This window comes from Budorcas taxicolor, chromosome 2 (genome assembly GCF_023091745.1).
Source record: "Budorcas taxicolor isolate Tak-1 chromosome 2, Takin1.1, whole genome shotgun sequence".
Taxonomy (NCBI): domain Eukaryota; kingdom Metazoa; phylum Chordata; class Mammalia; order Artiodactyla; family Bovidae; genus Budorcas; species Budorcas taxicolor.
Genome location: NC_068911.1, coordinates 180,228,590 through 180,246,090, shown reverse-complemented (window position 1 = coordinate 180,246,090; position 17,501 = coordinate 180,228,590). Strand labels below are relative to the sequence as shown.

The following is a 17,501-nucleotide window of genomic DNA, read 5'->3' as shown; positions in this document are numbered from 1 at the left end:
CTCGAGGCAAAAAGCCTCAGAGGTTCTCATGGGGGCAGGTTAGGAGACGGCTCAGACAGCTGCGGCGTGCATGACCCTTAGTCAGGGGCATGATCCTAACAATTCACACACTGTGGTCAGCACGTTCCTTCAAGATCACATCTTCTCTTCAAGGGCTGATCATAAACAATAGCCACCAATCATTACGTGCCAGTCCAGCACTGGGCTAGTGCTTTTCATATGCAACTTCCAATTAATCCTCATGATCCTATAAAAAGAGAAACAACTAGATTTAAATGAGGAAACTGGTCTCCAAGGTTGAGCAGTAAACAGCGGACGGCAGGATGGACCACAGGGCTTCAGGCCCGTGCCTCCAAACCCGATCTGCTGTCTCAAGAGCCGAATGTTGCCCAGGTCCCTGGGTGTGCGCTCCAGGCTCGTCACCTCTCTGGGGCCCCACTGCAGGGTGGCACTGCGCGTGTGAAACTGCGTCCTTCAAGCACGCTGGACAGAGCTGCTGTATCATTACATGATGTCCTCGGGGGCGGGCCACCCTCCTGGAGGAAGAGTATCCTTCCCACTACTTTGCTTCCAACTCCAGTCTGCAACTGTTTTTCATCACGGCTTGCTTTCTTTCTTTTATACTAATGAAACAGACAATCGGTCCATTTTGTTTTATTTGTTAAATCGCTAAAAAGTCATCGGGGGAAAACATTAACAAAAAAAATCGACAAGAGATTTAAATATCAATGAAATCAAATCCACTTTTCATTCCTACACTGTAATGTGCCTACAGTGATCATCTCAGCGTAAGCCACCCAGGACCCGAGTCGCGTGGGGAACGTCCCTCCCAGCGCCAGCTCCGTCAGGGCGCAGCGCGCCGTGCGGCGGCGAGAACCCTGGCTGTGGGAGGGGAGAGAGCGGGCAGAGCGCGCAGTGGCGCCAGCGCCTAAGGGGCGCTTCGCTCTGGCAACGAGCACGGTGCAGGGGGCCTCCGGTCACTGGTGGCCGTGCGGAACACGCCTTCTGCAGTTCACGGGGAGGCCGCCTGGGCTGCAGGCCTGGAAGTCCGGCTGCCTTGCCCCTGGGTGTGTTCAGATCCCCCCACTGACCTGTGCGCTGCTAAGAGATCACAGATAATGCAAAGCAGAGCACGTCACCGTGCCAGGACCACCACAAGGACAAGGACAGACAAGCCACCAGCCAGCCAGGGATGCCACTCTGAAGGGGAAGGAAAGAAGCGAAGCAGGAGGAAACCCAGAAAGACCAAGCCAAGCGGGAGGGAGGCGTCCCCGCATTCTCCGCAGCTGGCGGCTTTCCGTCCCCCGAAGTCCAGACTTGAGCTGCTTCCCTCCTTCCTCCGCTGCTTCTCTTAAAGCGGCTCAGCATGGCTCCTAGCGTGGTACATGGTTCAGCTCTTGATATTAAACTCAAGTGTTAAAACCAAATCAATCTGTAGAGGGCTGGGAGGAAAGTAAACCCAGGAATGCTTTGCAACTAAAGTTAAGCTTGTTCTGACATCAAATTTGTGCTCCCCAAACAATGGGGCGGGTGCAGTGGGGAGGGGGTGGTTTTTGGAACCCACCACCGAAGCATAGCAGGGCAGAAATATGAGCAAGAGTACTGAGCCCTCTCTGCTGCGCAGCCTGCAAAATGAGGAAACAGGAAGCTCTGTTCAGAAGAAAAGGAAGAGACTGAACTTCTCACGAAGTCAACGTGGCGGCTGGTGACGTCAGCGTGACGGTGGGGGCTGTCAAGGCACACTTGCAGGAACGGAAGGGGTTAAAGCTTCAAGTAGAGACAAAATGTATCTTAAATACTTAAATACTGATAAATATTTACTTTAGGTGCTCCTGAGGCTTAAAAAAAAATATTTCGTCTCAGTTTCCTCAGTGAATCTTAAGACAAAATTGGCATCATGTCAAAAGCAGAGCGGTGGATCAGCCGGATCTGACTGAAGCGCCCGCGGCGGCGCGGAAACGGCCCCCTCGGCCAGGACCCCCGGAGCCCCGCTGCACCCGGGGCGGCGGCCACCTGGGACGTGCCGCCTCACTCTCCCCGGACACACGCCCACCGCCCACTGTGCCCGAGAGCCAGCGGGACCAATGCCGCGGGGCGGCAGAGGCAGCGCTTTCTTAAAGGAGCCGTCGACAGTCTGGTTCCAAGCGGTGTGGGTGATCCTGGGAAGCCACGGAGTTCCAAGGAGCCAGGCTCCTTTCTACAAGGATCATCAGCTCTGCTGCCTGCCTACTTGGGGACACTGGAAGGAATCGGACAGGTTAACAGCGGCTTAGGAAGGCCACGGGACAAAGGGAAAGATCACCAAGTTGAGACTCAGAACTTTCAGGCTTCCAAATACTTTATATTTAAGTAGGAACTGAGTAAGTTTGGAGGCACTGTCCATGCACAGGTGCAATGTCATAAACAAGGTTCAGCAACAGCAGCAAGGCCGAAATTGCTAACCTTCTAGGCTAGCCTTCTCTTGTGAATAAGGACCCCTGCACCATCTAACGGTCTTTGCCAAAGAAGGCCTGGCAACCGGCCCAGGGTAGAGAGTCTGGGAAACTAAGGGCTGAGCGGTGAGCAGCTGGACACCACGGCCAGCAGGCGCAGGGCAGTTTCCTCGCCCGAGGGAGCACACGCCCCTCCCTGTGAGCTGGCCCTTTCCCGGGCTTGGCACCAAGGGCACTTTCCCACCAAGACCACACTGTAGAAGCTAACGGCTAGGGGAAAGGATTGAACATGACGTAACAGCAGAAAGCACACTTATCAGACAGGCTGCCGGAGAGCTGGCTGGGCGCCAGGACCCAGGGCCAGCTGCAGCACGCTTCGGCTTGGGAAATGCCAAGACATCGGGGAAAGCGGGGCTAAGAAACGAATGCAAAACCTGCAGGAAAAACACCCTCTTCTCCTGATGAGAAATCTCCAAAATAATCCGCACTTAAGTGGTGCCGAGGCATGTTTGTCCGCGTCATGGTTTAGAGACTGGCAACTTACAATTTCCTGTGTCCGCCCCCCGCCCCCCACCCCACCAACACTGCTCTGGCTGGAAATGTTATCTCAGAAATGACATGAAAGTGAAAACCCAAGCCTTGTTTGGGCGACAGGTGAACAAGACAAAGAAAGAGCTGCCCCCCGAGGTCAGCCATGCTTCAGGGAACCCAAGCGCCAGTCCACAGCCAGGCAGAGGAATGCATGCCACAACAAGGGCGAAAACCGTTCTAGAAGGAACTGCTCTTCCAAGATCAGTTCTGTAAACATGGATGGGTGTGTCCAACGTGCTTTGGAAATAAAAAGACGCCCACAGTACTTTCTGACGCGTCAAGGATTTCTCACGATACTGGCATCTCAGAACTCCCTGCTGGTCCCCTGATGACTCGAGAAAAAGGGTTCCAGAAATATTTCTAAGAGATTTCTCTGGACACCCAAACTTAGTAAAAGAAAGTGAGAAAGGTTTTAGAGCTTAAAAAAATTTCACATATCAAAGAAAAAGAGGGCGGGGGAGGGAGGAGGGGAGAACAGCAGCCGTAAACAGGAGAGGCGGCCTCCAGGCGCCAGGTTTCAAGGGAAAGAAAAAGAGAACAGACACAGACTTTGGAAACTGCGATGAAATACGATTATTAGAAAATTCCAGAATCAGACCCCGGAGTGTTTCCTAAGACATGGAGGGAGCACGCAAACAGGTGCTTCTGCGTGAACGTTGTTTCACGATGACCCTGGCACACACGTGGAGCAGATCCCCGCTGGGTAACCTTCCTCCTTCCCAATGGGCAGAAGAGGACCGGGCAGAGGGCATCACTGCAGAGAGCAGCGGTCACAGGCCCTCTGCGGGCGGAGAGCAGACTGCTACACGTCATGTACCTGCCAGCACCGACAGCCTGCGAGTCAGAAGCCTCTGCTTGTGTGTTTCACGCGTGCCCTTTCTTTATCTAACTCTGAGAAGGCCAAATAAGATTTACAGGTGGCTCTTCAGTTTCTGTAGGAAGGTTCTGGTAGGTATCTGTTCCCTAAATTCTTGGTCTAGTTACCAATTAAGTAGAAAAAGGCGGCAGAGCCTCTGCTAAAACACAGCAACAATTTTATCTGAACCAGGATGGAGCTCTCTCCCTCTTTGTGAACAGAGTTGGCTATATAATATTTCTCTATAGATTTATATAGTTTTTTTTTCTTAATGGAGATTTGATCCCAGCCTGGCATGAGTGAGGCTGGGAATTGGGGTTTGGTTTATGAGAGTAATTTTGTCCTTTGTTTTCTCAATTCTCAGTCCAAATGCTTGCACGCTGGAAAATTCCAAATTAAAAGCCACAGAAAGGGGAAAGGGTTTAGAACACATTATCTCTTTGCCCGCACAAAGTACAAGGCGTTTGTCTTTGGATAGTACTTCACATTCTGCTTCTTGTCCATGAGTCCTCCAAATATGATGAGCTCACCCCTGCCCTGCACCACTGTGTGCAGGCTGGTCTCGGGAGGTCCGACCACAGAGCTGCTACTGAACACTTTCCACTTGACGCGCCCCTTCTCCTTGGTGTCCTTGATGTCCAGCACGTACATCTGCATGGGCTTGCAGTTCATGCTCTGGTACAAGGGCTTGCCCACATTCAGGGACTGCGGAGGGTGGTGGCCCAGGCGGCGGGCGATGGGGGGCAGCGCGTGTCCATCTCCCTGCGCGGGCCCGGGGCGGGGGATGGGCACTGCCTCTCCGCTGCCCAGGTTCTGGCTCCCGGGGGAGCCTGGAGAAGACCCCAGGGGAGGGCTCAGTGCTGCGGAGGCGGGGGGACCTTTGGATGGCATCGCTTTGATGGCTTCCAGGCTGCGGCGCAGGGCGCTGGGGGAAACAGCTCCCGCGAGGGCGCTGGCCACGTGTGGCGGGGTGTGCACACCGTTCATCTGCTCGGGCGGGTGTCGCAAGCCGCCCCCCGCTGTCCTGCTGCCCACGCCATCCATGTGATTGCCACTGGAAGCAGTTTTCAGGTCCCAATTCAGATCTACTGACCCTAGCCTTAGATCTTTCTGATCGGGGAGTGATCCTCGTCGAGGGGCCAGGGAGAGCCCCATTTTCAGGTCACACCCTTCAGTGGTGGACGGGGTGCTCGGAGACACAGCCTGCACAGGGCTGTCCAAGGAGGAGCCGCTTACAGTTGCCGATCCCGGAGATAAACTCCCACCATTCAGGACGGGCGAGCCATCGCCCCTGGCTGGGGAAAGGCTTCCTTCTCGGGAACTTGAGGGGGTCTGCCTTTGCGCTCTGGGCCTCAGTGTTCCCCAGCGGCCGTTAACACAGGGCGCTTCATCCATACTCCTTACGGGAGACTGTGAGCGGTATTCTCGGGTTTCGGGAACCAGGGCTGGAGGGGTGGCACTGATAGGTGATGGGCGGGAGTTCAAGCTGGGGCTAAGCGGTGCTCGCCCACTAGGCGCCTGGCTGAAGACCACCACACACTGCCCGACCTGGAAGACAGAAGACCTGCGCTCAGCTCTGGTCATTTATTCGACCCTGCAACATCTCACCAGGGGCGCTGGGGGCGGGCCAGGCCTTCTGCAGGTATCTGAGATCCCTACCAAGATGAGAAGAACACAGCCTTCCCTCCAGGACAGATGGGATACTTCACATATATAAAGGGATTCTATGTATAAAGTTGGTACAGGGAGACGTGCTATCATTTGAGTCATGTCCACAGAGCACGGGTAAAGGGAAGAACAGAGTGTATGTGTGGGGGCCTGGGGCAAGCTTCCTAGACAGCGGTGCTTAAAGGAGGGTGGGCCCCACACAGCTTTTCTGTCCAGCGGCTCACGTGTGTGAGAAATGCCTGAGAGCTGCGCTCAGTGTCCACCTCTCTGGGGACATCAGGGTGTTTTCAGTTTCCACACAAAGTTGCTTAGCAATCTGAAGAGTTAATCGGGCTCGAGGTTCAGGGCCTACCCCTCTGCTGGCCCGCCGGCTTCCCACTCACCCGGCAAGCTGGATGGCACCACAGTTCTGGGGCTCCATGGTCTTCATTCTCCACCTTGAGCGGCTGCCAGGCCCAGGGACCCGAGTGCATGTGCAGCAACCAGGCATCCTTGAACAGCTGCAAGAGAAGCACCCACAGCAGGGCTCAGGGGTGGTGCAGGTTACAAACCACGCGCGCGCGCAGGGCCGCGACCCCAAGCTGCACTGTCAGTCACAGTGTGTGCGCGCACTTCAGGAGGCAGGGCAAGCTCTCTGGCCGTGCAGTCATCCGTGTGCGGCCGCTGGCCGGGCACACGAGACCGCACCCGGGACCCCAGGAATCAACTTCACGTGGTTTTAAATTTGCCTGCGGTTCTGTGTGTGTGTGCACTGACAGGGAGGGTCGTAGACAAGACAAACCCACAATGTCTGAACCTGCATTCTTAAGTAAACTTCATGTGAATTCTGGCCACAGTCAACTTACTTTTCTCTCTCACTCCTCTTTGTGAAAAAAGATAGCAGCAAACCTTGTACCCTAAAGGCTCCATGGGAGAAGGAAGACCATAGACATGAATATTTAAGAGAGAAATGTCTGTAATGAAAAGCTTCCCCCCTTCTCCCCAAAAGAGTGGAGAAAAGGGCCAGAAAATACAGAGGCTATGTGGAAAAGGTATTCTCTAAATGAAAACGCTACAGAAATGGCCTTGCAGTTTTACAAGGTGAGACAGGGGAAGCAGGTTCTGAAGCTCAGCAGCGTGTGCATGGGAACGCCACACCAGCCGTACTCACAGCGTTGGGACCGCCACACCCTCCAAGGATTAGAATAGTCGCATCATCTATGACGATCTGGGAGAGGAAGAAATTTAAAATAAACCTACAAAGACACAGGCGTCCGACCTCCGCTACCTCAGCGGTAAATGGAAATAGTCTACTCGGCTCCCAAATGACAGTATTCTGTTCACCACAGGCTCCCCGGTCCCCCAAACCACGTCAGTTCTGATCCTTGTAAACAAACTACTGATGATTCACCTGAATGAATTCTTTGTTGATTAAATACTATTAACACAAGAGTGCCAACCACAGAAAATGCAGGGTTCTCTAAAAAAATAAAATGCTTTGGGGAGAGGCACAAAATAAAGACAACAAAAATAATTATAACCCACTAGAAGTTGAAGAATAAATGCCAGCAGAAGAGAGTGGTGAACTCTCCGTGGTCTGCGTGTGGTGGCCCCTTACCTGACCCCCTCCTCCCTCTCCTGCCCTAACTGACAGACGCTACAGAGCTTGCTGAATAGCTATCTTAACTCCTGAGCACCTGAGACTGGCCGCCTCGGGGATGAGGGCTGGGCCCGGAGATGCTGGGCTTGGACCACGCCCACTGCTCGAGGTCCAGGACCCAGACGTCGCTGCTCCTGTAAGACAAGGACACGAGGGTGAGGGGGCCGGGCGCGCCCGGGGGCACGGGCGCCGACGCCGGGCCGCTCTTCAGGGTTCTCCCGCAATGCCACGCCCGCATTCAGCACTGCGCCACAGGAAGGGAGACTTTCACACCTGGCTCTTTCCACTAACCCACAAGGCCGCATTTGAGTCATGTCTGTAGCCGAACAGCAACTAAAGTAAGAGTTACTTAATTGGTGATAGCAGGAGATAGCTACCAGCTGTGATACAGTCTTTCAAAGGCAAAACCCACAGGAAGAGAGCAAAATTATTCAAAAGGCAGTTCTATTACTGTCTAGGAGATGAAGATTTATCGACTTTGGCTACAAAAGGTAATTTCACCCTGGTTAATGGGAGCTGCAGCTTTTGTGTCAAGGACAAGTCGGCATCTCCAGCCCTCAGGGGACCGGTATGGCAAGGACAGACTCCTCCACGGCAGTCTCTCTTTCATGGGCCCTCTCTAAGGGCATTTATTCACCCACGGGGACACAGGAGTGAAAGCCCAGCACCTTAAGCCCTCACCCTCACACACACCGCGCTCCACGAGTGTTCTAAAATAAGGAGGTGCAGAGGACCCTGCGGGAGAAGAGGGTCGGGTCTGGGATGGTTTTACTGCTGACGGCAGGACCACTCCTGCTGCTGACGCCAAAGCAGACCAAGTCCTTCAGGCAGACTGCTCTGGGCAGAGCTGCAGGGCCGCAGGGAGGAGGAGACAGCCTCACGGAGGGTCAGGTCGGGCACAGCCTTCCTGCTCCTACCCATTCTCCCAGCTCATGCCAATCCACCTCTCTCCTCCTCTGAAGCTCCAAGGGGCACGAGCTGGGCCCTAAGGAGAGCAAGGAGAAGTTCTCTGCTTCTTGGAAGGTGGCCTTCTGAGGGCACAGGCAGAAACAGGCAAGGTGGAGGCCCGTCAGAACCTGATCCCGCTGAACTAAACCACATACCGAACCACACAGAGACTCTATGTAGCCCTGATTTTTTTTTTGACATTTGAAAAATAAGCTTTATTTTAAAATTAAAGACACACTGAAAACAAATACTTTTTACAATTTATATCAAACACTTAAGACATAATTTAGGAATGCTGAGCATTAATTCTTAATTCAAAGTAATGACATTCATAGAATACATCTTGGTGCCAGCCAATACGGGGTTGACAAATCTAATATTTCCTATCAGCTTAACCATTAATCCTTGCTAAAGTTCAGTGATTATGATCCAACTTTATAAGGTTAAGCAAGTCTTTCAGGCAATACTCTCATACCACTTTTTCAGATACAAACATTTATACCAGCAAGGCAATTATTAAAATATATATAAATTATGCTGAGGGGCTTGATTAAAAGGTTGTCTATATAGAGATGCACCTCACCTCAGAAAGCGCATACACACAAAAACATTTAATTGAATATAAGATGCCCATAGACCAGATTTTATGGAGCACGTTTCTCAGTTTATTGGTCTGTGACTAGAACCAAAACACAGAACACCAGGGTGAGATAACTAACTGGACTAATCAGAACCATGCTCAGGAATCTTGACCCTGACTAGTTTACTTTTCTGCCCTTTTCTGACCTTTCCAGGAGTATTTATCTTCAGGGTGACAGCGAGCTAACCAAACGTACTCACATCTGCCGCGATCCTAGGGAGCCGCCGAAGACGATCATTTTATCATCTATCACACAAGAGGAGTGCCCGGCCATGGGGGGTGGGCCGTGGGTGGTCACAATGCAGTTCCACCTAATGCAGAGAGACGGGGGAAGTCAGGAGGTCAGCGCCTCTGCTTCTGGCCTTCTGTGTTTAAGACGGAAGACAGGAAGCAGGCACTCATCTAACACGACAATCCTATCACCTTCAGTACAGAAACTGTTAGACGATAAATGCAGGATGGCACAAGGTCCTTATGCCTTTTCTACGGATCTGCTGAAGTTCTACTCACTCAGCACCCCAATGGGTAAGGCTCAGACATGGAGTGGAGAGACGAGGAGAGAAGGGCAGGGACTCCACCCCGTCCCTGAGCCGCTTCAGCCGAGCTCGCTGAAGGAGCACCACCTGCTGTTTCTTTCTACAGGCCTGATTTATTGATCAGCAGCAGCTGCCAAGAGCCCTGTACTGAGTAGCTGTGCAGTCCGTCACAAGGAAACAGAGGTGGCTGTCATTTTAAAAAGACAAGTCTGTACAACAGCTGGGAGTCAGCCTGGGGAGGCAGCAGGCGGTGTCCTCTGGATCCAAGCACTCCTGGGCGCTGGCAGCCAGAGCTGAAGAGCTCTCTGTTCTTTAACTGGCTCATTCATTTTTCTTGGAAGAGGAATATGTGTCTTCCACCTCTTCTCTTTGGAATCGCATGCTTAACTTCAAGTTCTAGAGAGGCTCCTGTAAACCCTCTGAAACTGTAGGCAAAATTTGTGCATAAAGTTTTATTTTTCTGGGGAGAGTCCAAAGCTTTCAACAGATTCTCAAAGAGATTTCTGGACACACAAAAAAGATAAGGAATCCATTCATGTTAAACCTTCCTATTATAGATTAAAAGGATCTTGTCTTTGTAGCTTACCAGTTTTTAGAGGGTGAGTAAGTGTGTATCTCATCAAAGAACCTCTCTGGCTGGTGTAGGGGGTAAGGGCTCGGCCGTGTCCAGCCGCCAAACAGCACCAGCAGATCCTTGTACACGACCAGGGTCGCTCCAGCTTTGGGGGAAGGATAGGACCCTGGGAGAAGCCAGAACAGCATGGTTAGCATCAGCGCCTCTCGACAAGCCGCCCGCAGGCGGTCTGCAGATCACCGTTTCCTAACAGGACAGAACAGGAACCAATACGACAAAGCAGCGGGGAGCGGGGCCCCAGAGCTGGGTCTGCAGGCCTGAGAGAAAGCCACCACCAAGGCACACTTCTTTCATAAGCGAAGCTGGGGAACCTGAGTGAGCGAAAAGCTGCCTGGCCACTCTCAGACTCAGTCACTTAGTGTGCTCACCTGAAATCAGGACAAGAGTGTCTATCTCACAAGGGAGCTCTGGGTCACTAAACAGTGTACGCAAAGCACCGAGCGCAGTGCTGGGCACACAGCTGGCACTCAGTGAATGCCGACTCCCCTGTTCACGCCTTCAATCAGCTTAACAGACAGCACAGAGGAGAGCGGCACAGGAGCCATGCAGGAGTGCACGCACACCCACGCAGGAGTGCACACCCATGCAGGAGTGCACACCCATGCAGGAGTGCACGCACACACGCAGGAGTGCACACCCACGCAGAAGGGCACGCACACCCACGCAGGAGGGCACGCACACCCACGCAGGAGTGCACGCACACCCACGCAGGAGTGCACACTCACGCAGGAGTGCACGCACAGGCAGGAGTGCACACCCACGCAGGAGGGCACACCCACGCAGGAGTGCACGCACACCCACGCAGGAGTGCACACCCATGCAGGAGGGCACGCACACCCACGCAGGAGGGCACGCACACCCACGCAGGAGTGCACACAGGCAGGAGTGCATGCACACCCACGCAGGAGTGCACACCCACGCAGGAGGGCACGCACACCCATGCAGGAGTGCACACCCACGCAGGAGGGCACGCACAGCCACGCAGGAGGGCACGCACAGCCACGCAGGAGGTCACGCACACTCACGCAGGAGGGCACACTCACGCAGGAGTGCACACTCACGCAGGAGGGCACGCACAGCCACGCAGGAGTGCACGCACATCCACGCAGGAGGGCACGCACACCCACGCAGGAGGGCACGCACACCCACGCAGGAGGGCACGCACACCCACGCAGGAGGGCACGCACACCCACGCAGGAGGGCACGCACACTCACGCAGGAGTGCACACACACGCAGGAGGGCACGCACACCCACGCAGGAGGGCACGCACACCCATGCAGGAGTGCACACCCACGCAGGAGGGCACGCACACCCACGCAGGAGGGCACGCACACCCACGCAGGAGGGCACGCACACCCACGCAGGAGGGCACGCACACCCACGCAGGAGTGCGTATAAACTCACACAGAACTGCCGCTGCCAACCACAGTAAGAGAGAAGGCAGAATGCAGTTCTTCTTTGTCCTGTAAGTCAAATGGTAACAAGTGACCTCTGGCCCCCTAGCTACGGGCCTCACTAGCACCAACGGAAGCAGATTTTCAAGGCTCGATGTGAAAGTGTTCCAAGGACACTGCAGCCAAGTGTGGCTCCTAAGGCCTCCAGGCTGCACCTCTGAGCTATTCTGACAGAATTTCAAAGCAACAGAAATCCGGCTTATACTGGAAAACTTTAGGGATAACACATGTCCCATGGAAGCACCACTTTTCTGAGCGTTCTGTCCTTGAAACAACTGCTAACTTCCCCAACCCCTTACTCTCTGCCACCTGCAGTTTCCTTACAACAAAGCAATCTGTCCCACCCAGCTATCAGCTCATACTGGGATATTAAAAAGTACTTTTGTTGTTGAAGCTACAGGATCGATTTTTCAAAGGGAATCTTGGGCAGAAAGAGGCCCAGCAGCATATCGAGCTGACAGCAGGTGAGGTGCTCCGATTCACATGGTCAGCTTGGCCCGTCCCTGCAGCATGGGCTCATGGGAGCAAGGTTGGAAAAGCCCTGCTCAGGCTGCTTTACTGCTCGCCATTACACAGTTCTCGGGTTGAGAAGCTGGAGATGGGGACTGTCTTCCCTGGGATCCAACTTCAGAGTAACAACTTAACTGAAGGAAGTCCCTGGTGCTCTAGTGGTTAGGACCATGCGCTTTCACTGCCAAGGGCCCAGGTTCACGCCCAGGTCAAAAAGTCAGGCAGCAAACCAAGGTTCCCTCAAAGAGCAAAACATGGAAACACACAAAAACAGAATTCTTAAGGTATTTTAAGCAGTTGGTATTAAAGATGCTTAAGTACATATGCTTTGAATCCTAAATTCCATTTGTAGGGATTAACCTCATGAGAAAGCCGGGCCAATGAAACCAGGAAACAGACAAGGATGTGCATTTGCAGTGTTTACACAGAGCAGGAGTAGCCACAGAGACAGTGCGTGTTTGCAGTGTGTACACAGAGCGGGGGTAGCCACAGAGAGAGCGCGTGTGAGAGTTAGACGGTCGAGCGGTGCCTGCTGTCATCATTGCTAGAGCAAATCAGTGCCGAGTTCACACCAGGCCAACTGGCCAGAGACATCCAACAGGACTGCTCTCTACGCGGGACAGAGCTCCTGAGACCGGAGCTGAGTCACTGCACACGCTCCACTATCACAGGACAGTCAGAGTATTCCTGGCCAAGGAACGACTGAGCTCAAGAAAGCACAACGGAAGTAACTGATGCTTCAATGACACGGACGGGAGCTCACCCCAAGTCCCAGGGAGTAAGCACATTGAATTACGGTTTGGAAGCAACAGTTAACATGATCACAGTAGGCGGGGTCTGCTCCTTCACATGTGCTATGCGTTTCCTGTAATACTTTTGAAATAAATCACCAATACTTTATGAGGCGAGGCAGACCAACGTTCACCAAGGCTGGCTTCAAAGACGTTACAAGTGTAGTGTAAGAACAGACCTCTTTGAGGGACAAACTAGTCATAGAGCTGAAAAGAGAGTGTTTGTAAAACAATGATAAGTAAAATCAAACCCTGAAATGACTTCTCAAATATGACCTTTAAGAAAGTCCAAGGTCTGCCTTCTGTCACAAACGGAAGCTTTAATGTCAGCATCTGTACAGGGTCATACTAAGAAGTTAAACTGCGCTTCTCCACCTCAGTTTATAAAGCGGGGGGGTGGGGGGGGTGGATTACCCTACAAGAACAAATGAAGGGGAGACGGGAGGGCACAGAATTCAGCGACACAACCTCCACACAGTCAGCTCAGCAACACGCGGCCAGACAGCGCTGCGCCGAGTTCTCTGTGAGCCAACCGTGCCTGTGACATTCACACGATCTGTTGCAAACGGGGCACTTAAAAATCCTTATTACTTGAAGAATTCAGTGTTGTGACTTTGCCAAGAGCCCCTAATTTTATCACGTTTGAAATTTATTTATTTCCTGTTTTGAATTTGTTTAAAGCAAACGGTCTTCAACTCCCCTCCCAATTATCTTCATGCAAGGTCCACAAATGAAACCAATCAAATTTATGGTGAGATCAGAGACTGCAGAGGTTAATGAATTTTAGCAATTTCTTTATCTTAAAGAATAAACACGCTTTAACTGACTTCTGAGAAGCAAATAATATCTTTACCAAAATTCTTAGAAAAAAAAAAAACTTCTTTTCAAATTACATACCTTTATTTGTTGCTTTAAAGTCCCAAGAAAAGCAAGCAATTTAAAGAGGAGTAGTATTTACAAACTTAACTAAAAAACAACAACAACAACACAACACACGACCGCACATCATTAGACAAGGAAAGGAACTTTCACGTAGACCAGCCCTCAGTAAGATATCAGGTCCTGAACTTTCCAGAACTGCACCTACGAGCAAGCAATCCATCCCATACAGCAGTTAGGATGGTGTCAGGTTGCTTAACGTGTTTCCATGGAAACACACTGAGGCCCCGAGATGGAATGCGTCACTGGAAACGTGCACAGGATACGGTATCTGACAGCAGAAGGCCTCCCATGGCTGAAAGGCTCCTCATCAAACTCATAAACGAAGGGCTTCCACTCTTTAGGATGCTCCTTGGCCTGTCTTTAAAACATGAGGCCGCTGGGCCTCTAGATAGTCCAAATATTATTGTATCACAAAAGTGGAGGAAAAAAGGGTGTCACTCCAAGTAGGTTTTCCTCGAGCACCACCACAGGACCAAATATGCCCACATCAAACTTAGACAAAAACAGTACTTAAGCCTATTCCTCCCAGAGGCGATGGTTATCCTCATAGACTTCTTTCCCCAAATACCAAAAGCCTCTAATCTCACAGCAGATACGATCGATGGAGCACATTTCAAAACAAGCCAAAAACGCATCTGTGGGAAACCGGATAATCAGATAGGCACCCTACACACAGAGTTGACATTCCCTAAAATCACTAATTGGCTCAGATGTTTCCCAAGGTTCCCATGAAATCAGAAGAAATCTTCACATATGAGAGACAGTGGTAGAATTACAAGGCCCTCTCATTTACTTTTGCAAAGAGGATGGGAAAGCAGTGAAACAACGCCAAATTCTGGTTTGGTTTCTACGCCACTTTCCCACAGCTGTAGCTTCCACTCATGTAGAACCCAGCACCAGACGAGAAGCTCAACTGTTTGATACAACACAGAACAAGCACTTGGTTTAATCAGGGTGTCTGCATTTCATGCGTGACTGAACAGTTCTTTTACCCCTCCACACTAAGACCATTATTTCTTGATATTACTAGTTTATTATTAAGATGTTAAAGTTCAGTTCAGTTGCTCAGTCATCTCTGACTCTTTGAGGCCCCACGGACTGCAGCACACCAGGCCTCCCTGTCCATCACCAACTCCTGGGGTTTACTCACACTCATGTCCATTGAGTCGGAGATGCCATCCAACCATCTCATCCTCTGTCGTCCCCTTCTCCCGCCTTCAATCTTTCACAGCATCAGGATCCTTTCAAATGAGTCAGTACTTCACATCAGGTGGACAAAGTACTGGAGTCTCAGCTTCAGCATCAGTCCTTCCAATGAATATTCAGGACTGACTTGCTTCAGGATGGACTGGATTGATCTCACTGTACTCCAAAGGACTCTCAAAAGAGTCTTCTCCAACACCACAGTTCAAAAGCATTAATTCTTTGGTGCTCAGCTTTCTTTGCAGTCCAACTCTCACATCCATATGTGATTACTGGAAAAACCATAGCTTTGACTAGATGGACCTTTGTTTCCAAAGTAATGTCTCTGCTTTTTAATATGCTATCTAGGTTGGTCATAACTTTCCTTCCAAGGAGCAAGTGACTTTTAATTTCATGGCTGCAGCCACCATCTGCAGTGATTTTGGAGCCCAAAAAATAAAGTCAGCCACTGTTTCCCATCTATTGGCCATGAAGTGATGGGACCAGATACCATGATCTTAGTTTTCTGAATGCTGAGTTTTAAACCAACTTTTTCACTCTCCTCTTTCACTTTTATCAAGAGGTTCTTTGGTTCTTCTTTGCCCTCTGCCATATGGGTGGTGTCATCTGCATATCTGAGGTTATTGATATTTCTCCTGGCAATCTTGATTCTAGCTTGTGCTTCATCCAGCCTGGCATTTCTCATGATGTACTCTGCATATAAGTTAAATAAGCAGGGTGACAATATACAGCCTTGACGGACTCCTTTCCCGATTTGGAGCCAGTCTGTTGTTCCATGTCCAGTTCTAACTCTTGTTTCTTGACCTGTGTACAGATTTCTCAGGAGGCAGATGAAGTGGTCTGGTATTCCCATCTCTTTAAGAATTTTCCACAGTTTGTTGTGATCCACACAGTTGAAGAATTTGGCACAGTCAATAAAGCAGAAGTAGAGGTTTTTCTGGAACTCTTGTGCTTTTTTGATGATTTAGTGGATGTTGGCAATTTGATCTCTGGTTCCTCTGTCTTTTCTAAAACCAGCTTGAACATCTGGAAGTTCACGGTTCACATACTGTTGAAGTCTGGCTTGCAGAATTTTGAGCATCACTTTGCTAGCATGTGAGATGAATGCAATCGTGCAGTAATTTGAGCATTCTTTGGCATTGTCTTTCTTTGGGACTGGAATAAAAATTGGCCTTTTCCAGTCCTGTGGCCACTGCTGAGTTTTCCAAATTTGCTGGCATATTGAGTGCAGCACTTTCACAGCATCATCTTTTAGGATTTGAAACAGCTCCACTGGAATTCCATCACCTCCACTAGCTTTGTTCGTAGTGATGCTTCCTAAGGCCGACTTGACTTCACATTCCAGGATGTCTGGCTCTAGATGAGTGATCATGCTGTCAAGGTTACCTGGGTCGTGAAGATCATTTTTATATAGTTCTTCTGTGTATTCTTGCCACCTCTTCTTAATATCTTCTGCTTCTGTTAGGTCCATACCATTTCTGTCCTTTATGGAGCCCATCTTTGCATAAAATGTTCCCTTGGTATCTCTAATTTTCTTGAGGAGATCTCTAGTCTTTCCCATTCTGTTCTTTTCCTCTGTTTCTTTGCATTGATCACTGAGGAAGGCTTTCTTATCTCTCCTTGATATTCTTTGGAGCTCCTGCATTCAAATGGATATATCTTTCCTTTTCGCTTCTCTTCTTTTCACAGCTATTTATAAGGCCTCCTCAGACAACCATTTTGCCTTTTTGCATTTCTTTTTCTTGGGGATGGTCTTGATCACTGCCTCCTGTGAATCTCCATCCATAGTTCTTCAGGCACTCTGTCTATCAGATCTAGTCCCTTAAATCTATTTCTCACTACTACTGTATAATCATAAGGGGTGTGATGCAGGTCATACCTACATTGTTATGACCAGTGGGTTCTCTCGGCAGAACTCTATTAGCCTCTGCCCTGCTTCATTCTGTACTCCAAGGCCAAATTTGCCCATTACTCCAGGTAGCTCTTGACTTCCTACTTTTGCATTCCAGTCCCCTATGATGAAAAGGACATCTTTTTGGGGTGATAGTTCTAGGTCCTGTAGGTCTTCATAGAACCATTCAACTTCAGCTTCTTCAGCATGACTGGTTAGGGCATAGACTTGGATTACTGTGATATTGAATGGTTTGCCTTGGAAACGAACAGAGATCATTCCATCGTTCTTGACATTGTGTCCAAGTACTGCATTTCAGACTCTTTTGTTGACCATGATGGCTACTCCATTTCTTCTAAGGGCTTCTTGCCCACAGTAGTAGATATAATGGTCATCTGAGTTAAATTCACCCATTCCAGTCCATTTTAGTTCACTGATTCCTAAAATGTCAATGTTCACTCTTACCATCTCCTGTTTGACCACTTCCAATTTGCTTTGATTCACAGACACAACATTCCAGGTTCCTGTGGAATATTGCTCTTTACAGCATCAGACCTTCTATCACCAGTCACATCCACAGCTGGGTATTGTTTTTGCTTTGGTTCCATCCTTTCATTCTTTCTGGAGTTATTTCTCCACTGATCTCTGCAGCATATTGGGCACCTTACCGACCTGGGGAGCTCCTCTATCAGTGTCCTATCATTTTGCCTTTTCATACTGTTCATGGGGTTCTCAAGGCAAGAATACTGAAGTGGTTTGCCATTC

The 17,501-nt window shown here is 50.4% G+C and overlaps 1 protein-coding gene across 4 annotated transcripts in view; it reads right to left on the bottom strand.

Moving 5' to 3' along the window:
* Positions 1-3,042: 3,042 nt before the first annotated feature.
* FBXO42 (F-box protein 42) overlaps positions 3,043-17,501 on the bottom strand; it is a 122,543-nt gene continuing 108,084 nt past the window's right edge. For all 4 annotated transcript variants that reach the window (XM_052656420.1, XM_052656428.1, XM_052656411.1 and 1 more), the window contains 6 exons: positions 9,897-10,050; positions 8,975-9,085; positions 7,224-7,320; positions 6,698-6,754; positions 5,931-6,047; positions 3,043-5,427 (listed from right to left, as the gene is read on the bottom strand). In XM_052656420.1, the coding sequence (XP_052512380.1) occupies positions 4,312-5,427; positions 5,931-6,047; positions 6,698-6,754; positions 7,224-7,320; positions 8,975-9,085; positions 9,897-10,050 (1,652 nt within the window). In that variant the 3' untranslated portion in view covers positions 3,043-4,311. The remainder of the gene's footprint in view (positions 5,428-5,930; positions 6,048-6,697; positions 6,755-7,223; positions 7,321-8,974; positions 9,086-9,896; positions 10,051-17,501) is intronic.